The 9193-nt window shown below is 47.8% G+C and overlaps 1 protein-coding gene across 1 annotated transcript; it reads right to left on the reverse strand.

The window, feature by feature from the left end:
- Positions 1 to 2026: 2026 nt before the first annotated feature.
- Positions 2027 to 8312, reverse strand: SLITRK4 (SLIT and NTRK like family member 4). Its single transcript, XM_061179092.1, has 2 exons — positions 8296 to 8312; positions 2027 to 4593 (listed from the first exon to the last, which is right to left on the reverse strand). The coding sequence occupies exon 2, from the start codon at positions 4541 to 4543 to the stop codon at positions 2027 to 2029; it is 2517 nt and encodes an 838-aa protein (XP_061035075.1). The 5' UTR covers positions 4544 to 4593; positions 8296 to 8312.
- Positions 8313 to 9193: the final 881 nt, after the last annotated feature.

The raw sequence follows: 9193 nt of genomic DNA on the forward strand, positions 1-9193 counted from the left end.
ATTGTCATGAAAATTAAAATTACACATTAAAGTTTTAAGAGCACCAGCACATACATATGGAGACAATTTATTTTGCTATTTAACAAAAATCTCCAAATTATCTATATGTATGCATGTACACCCAAACACACACACACACACCTCCAAGAATGCCAAGTTGTTTGTTTGTTTGTTTTTTATCTTGCAACAAACACATAAAGCCCTGGAATTAGTCATTAATAAAGGGACTGCTGTTACGACGTTAACCATAATATCATTTTAGAAGCTGCACCAAAACACGTGCCACTTGAAATTCATGAAGAAGGCCTACGTTTACCTTCTCGGTCACCTTACTGATCAATACAGTAATTATAAAGACATGGAGCAGGAAAAATATACATATGCAGGCAGGCCAAGAAGGCAGTGTGTTTCAGGATGTTCCTTTGCTAATCAGGAGAACCTAAAAATATTAAAATATCTCCCATGATCAAGTGCTTCCTTCCTTTGACCAATTTTGACTTAGAAGTTAACAGCACAAGCAAACACAGTGGCATATCATTTGTACTTGCAGACTGTGAACTCATCTGAGACCAATGAAAGCATTTTACAGTGTGGCTTTGATAGCCACGATTACCATGATGTTTACTGTTCTACTTGATTATCTGATAGTAGTCAGAATGATGAAAGAACAGGATACTGATGCATACAAGATATAACTATTAACCTTACTCATTAATTTTTTAAATATTTGTAGTGAAAACTATTTGAATTCAGTTCATAGAATCCTGAAAAGCAAGACAAGTGATGGCAAATGACAACTGCCCCACACAGTCTATAAAACAAAGGAACCTATTTTAAAATGCACAGTTGGTAACAAATCTGAAGATAATATGCTAAATTCTCAAGAATAGCACAGAACTGTTTTTTTGTACTTTTGTTTTTTGTGTGTTTTTTTGTTTTGTTTTGTTTTTAAATGATACCTGATCACAATGTCCAGAATATTTCTGTACACATAAGCTTCAGTTTCAGTTTGGTATATTTTTGCTGTCTAAATGTATACTTATTGATAAATTCCCTGTGATCAGGAAAACAAGTCAGGCATATTAAATACAGATTAAGGAGTACATATTTTCCTATTTAGTATACAAAGTACTTCATAAATATGAATTATGTTACAAAAATAGCTTTGGGTGCGCTCACACGGTAAGCACTTTGCTAATTTTGGACAACCTTTAAAGGATTGTGGGTATTTCACATAACTGAGAACAAACTCTAATATTAGTTGAATTTGAGCCATGTTTAATTCTGATAAACATCACGTATTTCTTCAGATCACCACAAACGCTAGGTAACTCACGTTGATTTTTTTTTTCTCTTTTAGGTTTTATGTCTAGACAGGTAATGCTTAAAGTGTTCAAATTTATTTTATAGTTATGTAATGCATGGTATATTTTAAACAAATATTTGCACAATTTAACATTATAAATCCAGCAGTTTCAAGATGCAGGCCGTAAAGGTTACCGATTTACAAATACTATCGAATGTTCTCTCTTGGCATGCTTTTTTTTTTTTTTAACTTTTCAGAGAATCTTTACACAGAGTTGTTACAATGCCACAAATCAAAAGGAATATTCCAGTTCCACCAACTGAATCTACGTGCAAGATGAAGGACCCAGCTGAGGTACAAACACTGGTACAGTTTTCTTGAGTTTGCTTTACAGAGCACAGAGACGAAGGTTTTGCATTGGGGTACAAAACAGATTTGCCTCTTGAGGTTAAATTCAGTGAATTATGTATATAAAGCATCCCTTTGGCAATAGAGTTTGCAGTATCCCCACAGGACTCCACAGTATAGGTTTTATGTAGTAAAATCTATTAAGGGAATTCTCTTCTACGGGACACATCTTTGCAGCTACAGTTAATGAGACACCCTTGGAAACACCTGCCTCTATGCCTATTGATAATATAGTATTTGGAAGTTAGAAGTCAACAAAAGGCACTTTCATCATTAAATAAATGTCCTCTGTAGGAAGTAAGATTGCATGACCTAGATCTTGTTCAAAGCTGTCTGCTCCTCAAGGACCTGTAGGTAGTCGGGGGAACTCTGGAGTTTTGCCTTCAGTTCAAAATACTCGCTGCTCTTCCTTTGCTCCACAACAATTTTACTGTGGTTGCCGCCTATCAGTGACTTCTTGTTTTTTTTGTCTTGTTGTTTTTCAGGATAGCGGATCTCAAAGCCACTGATGCCTATGCTATTGTACTCCTTTTTGCTTTCGAGAAAATTCTGAATAAACACATTGGAATCCCTGCTCGGGAATAATTCATCCAGCTCATCGATGGTGCTCAGTCTCTTCCTGGTATCCACATGCAATACATCTTTCTCCTTGTCGGGGACATTTCTCATCATGACTTTCTGGCCTGGAGGATCGGAAAACATAAACCCGGTTTCGGATTCTTTCAAGCCACAGGTGTGGCTCTTGCTCATCTGCTCTATGGTTTGCGGAATGAAAGCTTCTGTGCCCAGTCCGTCTTTTTTGTTGGTTTTGTGGTCGTGTTTTCTCAGCTGCAGCTGCACGGAGCCGCACTCGGGGTTCCCCAGGCCTTCGTGCTTCACCGTGGGCTTCTTGTTTCGTCTCAGCACGAAAACAAGAAGGCAAAAAGCAACAAACACAGTTAAGATGAGGACCACTAAGATGCTGAGGATTAAAATCGACAGAGGCACTGGACCACCGGGAGGACTGCGAATGGGCCCCAGCGGGGTGGTGAATGTAATGGCAGGTGCAGGGCTTGTGAAGGGTGCCGATGGCTTGTTTAAGAGCTTGGGACATAAGATTTCATTTTTGAGGGACTTCAGTTCGATGTTGGCAAACTGCACGGGTGTCTCACACTTCAGTTCTTTCATGACAATCCCGTCTTTCAGCTTCTCCAGCCACAGCTTTAATGCCACCAAGTCACAAGTGCAGTCCCATGGGTTGCCCTCCAAGTCGATCTGTGTAAGAGACTGCAGCTGATCCAGGACCCCGCTGACAGGCAGGTACATGAACTTGTTGTTCCTCAGGTTCAGTCTAGCAAGGGGTGCTCCTGAGAAAATGTACACGGGCAGGCTCTTTAAGAGATTATTATTTAAGTACAGGAGCTGCAAGTTTGGCATCGAGTCAAAGGTGCCCGCTAAGATTTCCTTAATCAAGTTGTATTCCAAATACAGATACTGCAGGTTATGAAGGCCTGAAAATATTTCCGGATAGAGTCTTTCGATCTGATTGCCGTTGAGATACAGCCTGCGTAAATTCGTGAGATTGCGGAATATGTCTCCCTTGATCACGGTAATCTGATTGCTGCCTAAATGAAGCAGATCGAGTCCTTCGAACTCGGTGAAGTCGGAGATGTCCACATCTTTGATGCTGTTGCCGTTGACGTGCAACTTCTTGGCATTTAAAGGTTTCGGTATCAGTTCAGACATGGACTGGATGTTTTTCTCTTGGCAGTTGACACTCAGTCCCAGATCTGAAGGATGGGTTTTGCAGAAGCAAGGTGCTGGGCAAGGTGTAAGAGGAGGCACCCTGGTTTGGTAAGAGACAATCTGGCTGAGATTGCGGTTGGAGAGGGCTTTGCCTGCCACGATTCCAGAGATCTTGGATGGATTTGTCGTTTTCGGTGGTTTGGTCACCAACCTGTGTAAGGACGTTTGGGTGGTGTGACCGTTGAGAGTGGTGTAGCCATTTTCCAGCTGAGACGGAGGGAGGATTCGCACGTCAAAATCACTGCCTGTGCCCATGGGGCATAATTCTTGTTTGTTGGTTTCTTTTAAAAGCCTTCCGTATAAGTCACTGGGCGTTTCACAGATAGCTTCTCCTATGTAAATGTTATATGGCATATTCTCCAGCCAAGCTTTTAAAGGCAACAAATCACAGCTACAGTTCCAAGGGTTATCTTCCAGTTGTAATTCGACGACACGGCCTATGTGTTCCAGAACTCCGATATAGGGGAGCTTCTGGATTCTGTTCCCTCGTATATCCAGATGGGTCAAAGATGCGAATCGGAAAATATTATCAGGAAGGAAGGAAATCAGATTGTCATTAAGAATGAGAACTTTCAGTTTGTGGAGCTTATTGAAAGCTCCGCGTTCAATATACTTGATTAAATTGTAGTCAGCCTGGAGATACTCCAAGTTCTCAATGCCAAGGAAAGTGTCAGCTCGGAGAATCTTTAATTCATTGTTGTTCAAGTGCAACTGCTTTAATGCACTGAGACCAAGGAAGGCTCCTCCCTCGATGTTCTGCAGTTTATTATTTCCCAGCTGCAGGGATACTGCATGTGAAAAATTCAAGAACGTATTTGGGTAGAGGATATTTAAAAAATTGTTTTGGAAATTGAGGTGATAAAAATTGGACCAAGGGGGTTTCAGCTGATTTGGCCTGTAGACTGAAACCTTCTCACAGTTGACATATAGCACATTCTCAACTGACACGCAGGAACACACATTGCAAATTTCCACCGATATGTCAGAATCTGCATTTGTTGAAGAAATCAGGGCTGACAAAATCAGAAAGAGCCAAAGAAACATCTTCTTGCAATCAGCAAACAACTTTACGCTTCTGAATAAAGAGAAATAATCTAAAAAATAAAAAGAAAACATTTTTTTCAATGATCATTACTTGAAGAAGAATTTGTGCTTAAATCATACCATAGCGAACACATGGCTATAATAATTAGCTTTGTATTTTTAAGGCACCCAAAACTCCAAGAATTCTCACTCAGTCAAACAAGAACCACCAAAAATACCATACATTTTATTTCCATGCCTGTAGTTTATACAAATCTTACATGTGCACAACACACAACAAACAACAGGAAAAAAAGATTGCTGATCAGGCTTAAACCTGAACAATCTGAAAATAGTTTTTTTTTTACTTGGACCACCAAATTTCACCCTTGAATCCAGACCTTAAGCTTCCTATTGGTGACTCAAATGACTGATCGCAGAACATCAACTATAGCACCACAAAGGAATTTCAATTTGTAAATGTCTACTCTCTAGGCTTCAGCTTGGTAAGAAGCCAGGCAGAGAAGATATTAGGGCCCTGGGTTCCATGAAGGATGGCGATGGGAGGACTGGGTGCCTGTAGAGGGGACAGTCAAAAGATCAAGATGGAAGAAACCCTAGAAAGATACTTGTCTGAGCTTCAGCCAGAGGTGAGCACATTGCCATGAATCAGTTCACTCCTGTACACTGCTCTACACTGTAAAAAAAAAACAAAAAAACAAAAAAAAAAAACCCACAGATGACCCTGTGAGGTTCCAAAAAAATAACCAAGTAGAAGACGGCCAAATTTGAGTTTCAGGTAAATAAACGGTATCTAGCTTCCTGTCAGTCATTTCCCAAGCAGGGGGAAAAAATGCCTTTTGTCTTTGGGTCCCCGAAAGAAGGAGAGAAACCTGCTTGCCCCTGCACTGCCTAGCTGATGTCCAGACAGCCTTCCCACCCCCCAAAACTGGCTCTCCTGCTTCCCTGGCCCTCTCCCATTCCTCTGTGTGCCATTTTGAACCCAGGTCCGACTAACGCTTGGCTCAGATGCTGATCTCCTTCACTTGGATCACAGACCGCCACTGCTGATGAAGAGGAGTTCACACACTACAATCCCTGGGTGGCTTTATCTGCAGCGCCAGATACATTTAGCACAGCCAATGTTTGCCCTAAAATCATCAGTTCCCAAACACCCCCCCTCCCAATATGACCACCCCCTGTCCCTGTCTACAAACAAATCAAGAATCACTTAGTGGAGTTTCATGCTTAGCAAATTAACCCGTGGCTGCCAATTCCTTCCATACTGCATGCATATACAAATATATGCGATGCTTCATGGAAAAGATTAAAAGGAACAGCAAGCACTGTGCATTTTACTGATGCAATTTTAGCCGTGTGAGTGTTTTCCATCTGGAATGGGAAGCTGGCCGCAATTTCAATATGGTTACCACCAAATATTAATTAAATAAATAAATTACCCAGGAACACACAATGAGGGAATGATACAAAGAGAGAAGTGTCACTCAGAAACTCCTTTGTTTATTTTGCCCACGAGGAATCAGCTAGTGATAAAACCGAACATGCCTCAAGGTAGACAATTCGTTAGCCACGACCCAGAAAGATTTGCATTTTGAGTAGTTTGGTTCGGAATACAGCCAGCACTGCCGAGATGCTCCTTGGCTGTCACATAGACGTGCATTTCCCCAATTCACAGTGATAGCTTGATTGGCAGTGCAGAAAGAAGTCATAATATTAAAGTATGACATCATCCAAACTAACTTTCATTGTAAAATCAAAATTTCACATGCTCTTTGGCCTTCCTACAGATCTGGTTTTCAACAGCTACTCTGGTTCATTAGAGTCTTTTCTTGTTACTACCCCCGCCCTCCCACCTCCCCCTGCCCCGCGCAAAGAAATTCAAAAGCAACCAAACCAAACCAAACACCTGGATACCTGAATTCAGTACAAAACCCAAGAACAAGGAGCATCAACAGATCCGAAATTGCATAAGGAGCTGCCCTCCTCCTCGTCATTTCTACTTTAAGTAGCAAGGGGGGAAAAAAGCGCAAGGACGAGCTAGAAGTTCCCAAATGCAGCTCGCATGAAACAGAAGCCGCAGGCAGCTGGAGGATGAAGCGAGGAAGAGGGGGGAGTCGATCCGCCAAGGAGAGAGGGGAAGAGGGACTGAAAGGACAAGAGACCAAGGAGAAGCGGAGAGAGGAAGAAAAAGAGCAAGGAGCAGGGAGCCCCCCAAAAGGGAAAGGGGCAATGAATGAAGCGAAAGAAACCTCATATTCACATGGTACCACTAAAACATGTACATTTTAAAATCGGGGGAGGGGGGGAAGGCAAAAAGAAAAAAGCAAACCCACAAAGTATGAGCTGAGTACCAAAAGCCATCTCTCGGGGTGACCACGGCGGCCCGTCTCCCTATCCACCTCTCGGTCTCTCGCTCTCTGTGGCGCGCAAGACGCCCGGCTCCCACGGCCGGCCAGGACTGCACAAACCTGGCCTTACCACAAACCCGGCATCCACCCGAGCGCGGCGCCTCGCGCTCCGCTTCCGCGCGGAGGGACCCGGCCTGCAGGGGGCCGACGGCCGGGGAGGGTGGGCCGAGGTGGCTTCCCCGGAGCCGGCACGGGAAACCTACGCCCTCCCGCCTAGGGCGCGCGTGGGGGGCTTCGCGTAGAGACGCGGTCCCCGCCGCCCCCTGTGCGCTACCTCGGGCCGGCAGCGACGCGGCTGGAGGGGCCTCCGGCGATGGCGCGTACCGCAATGTTTTGCCGCATCTCGGTGCCCGGAGCCGTCACGCAGCCCCCTCCCGGGTCCCGAGCCCGAGCGGCAGCCTCGTGAGCCGGGCAGCGGAGGCGGGGACCGCTCGGGATGTCGCGGGGGCCTTCAGCCCCGCTGCGCACACATTTCTCCGCGCGCTCCAGTCCCACAAGGGGCAGCTGCCGGAGTTTCCGTCGGCCTCTAATAGACCCGGGCGTGCGGTGGTTGAGGGGGAAGAGGTGGCCGGCTCAGGCCACGAGGGTGATGGCCACTGGGGCGTCACTGGCCCTCTTGTCACAGGCAGAGTGACCCTGCGGCTCCGTGGCCGAGAGCGGCGGCCCAGGCTCCCCCTTGCGCGCCCACCCCTACCCTTCCCCCAACGCCGGCCAGCCACATAATGCTGCTGTCACTAAGCCAGAAATCAGCTCAACATTCGGGCATCTTGCAAAGTCGCGCTGCCAGCGCTTGCCCGGCTTTGCAGGGTTTTATGAGTTACCCACCGGCCTCTCTCGTATTCCCTGTCTTGCCGGGTGCCAGCAGTCTCCGACCAGCTCGCGGGCCACTGCCTGGAGCCCCAGATCTACGTTCGCCTAGAGTGCCTGCGAGGGGGACGCAGAAAACAGAGCCCAGCCCAGCGCAGTGGCACCGACAGCCCTTATCACCCTAGACAGGACACTTTCCCTGTCGCCCCGGCCGCCCGGGCGGCAGCGATGCTAAGGACACCAGATTCTTTTGGTCCTCAGGGACTTGCGACCGCGCCGTGGGCAGGCAAGCAGGGCGCGCGGGAGGCGAGAGGTAGCCACTACAGCCGCTTTGGCCACTCAGCTCGCCCCAAACCAACACGACCCAAACTAAAAATAATAAGCTACCTGCCCCCCTCCACGCGCACGCGCCCGCACAACACACACACACACACACTCACACACACACGCGCGCTGCCGGGCTGAGCTGGGGGAAGAGGCCGCGCGTGTCGGTGCAGCTCCCGCAGCTCCCGCAGCCCCCGCTGGAAATTCACCCACCTCCGGACCCCGGCGGCTCTAGCAGGGCCCTCCGCGCCGCGATCCGCGCTGCAGTTTCCGCAGCGGTCTATATGTGATTCGACCTGGAGCTCCTCCGCGCCCGCTTGCCCGTCAAACCCAAAGAGCAGCCCTCGCAGGCGAGCAGGCGGGCAGCGGCGCGCGCGCGCGCGCCCCCGGCCAGACACCGCGCGCGCACCCAGCCCCTCGCACACGGGCTGCACCTTTACATACAAGCGCTGATTCCCCGCCCCCGCCTCCCCCCCGGGCACACACGCAAACCTACCTCCCGACACTCATGCACCTCGACCCCAGCACATTCCCGAGGCCTCCCCCAGTCCCCCATCCAGACACCCCCACTTGATTGCTCTTCTACCCACACATCGGGAAAGACAGCGCACTTTCCCCCCGGCATCCCCCCTCCTTTTGCCTAAAACACCCCCTAGGGAGGAGTGACCCCTTTCCTCCCGCGTAGAGACCCCAGTCCCCTAACGCGGGCGCGCCAGCCTCCATCCCCCCGCCACATACACGCACAGTCGAGTCGTTTCTCCTCCCCCAGTCCCCTAAGAACCAAGGCGCGCGCACACACACACACACACACACACACACACACACACACACACACACACACACACACACACACACCCGGGGCGTTCCTTTGAGAGAGCAACCAAGAACCCCGGCAAAGCCAAAGAAACAGCGGAGAGCCTGGGGGAAGGGGGGTCGAGGGAGGTAGATAGGGGCGTCGAGTCTACGCGAAATTGAATAATTCCAGGATCGAGGGGGGTGAGTCAACAACAATGACATTCAAGGCAACAATCGCACTTGGGCTTTGTATCACGGGTACGGTACCTTTGGCTAATTGTCACCCCCGCAGAACAGAGGGCTCCGGGAATACTTC

This window comes from Eubalaena glacialis, chromosome X (assembly GCF_028564815.1).
Source record: "Eubalaena glacialis isolate mEubGla1 chromosome X, mEubGla1.1.hap2.+ XY, whole genome shotgun sequence".
Lineage (NCBI taxonomy): Eukaryota > Metazoa > Chordata > Mammalia > Artiodactyla > Balaenidae > Eubalaena > Eubalaena glacialis.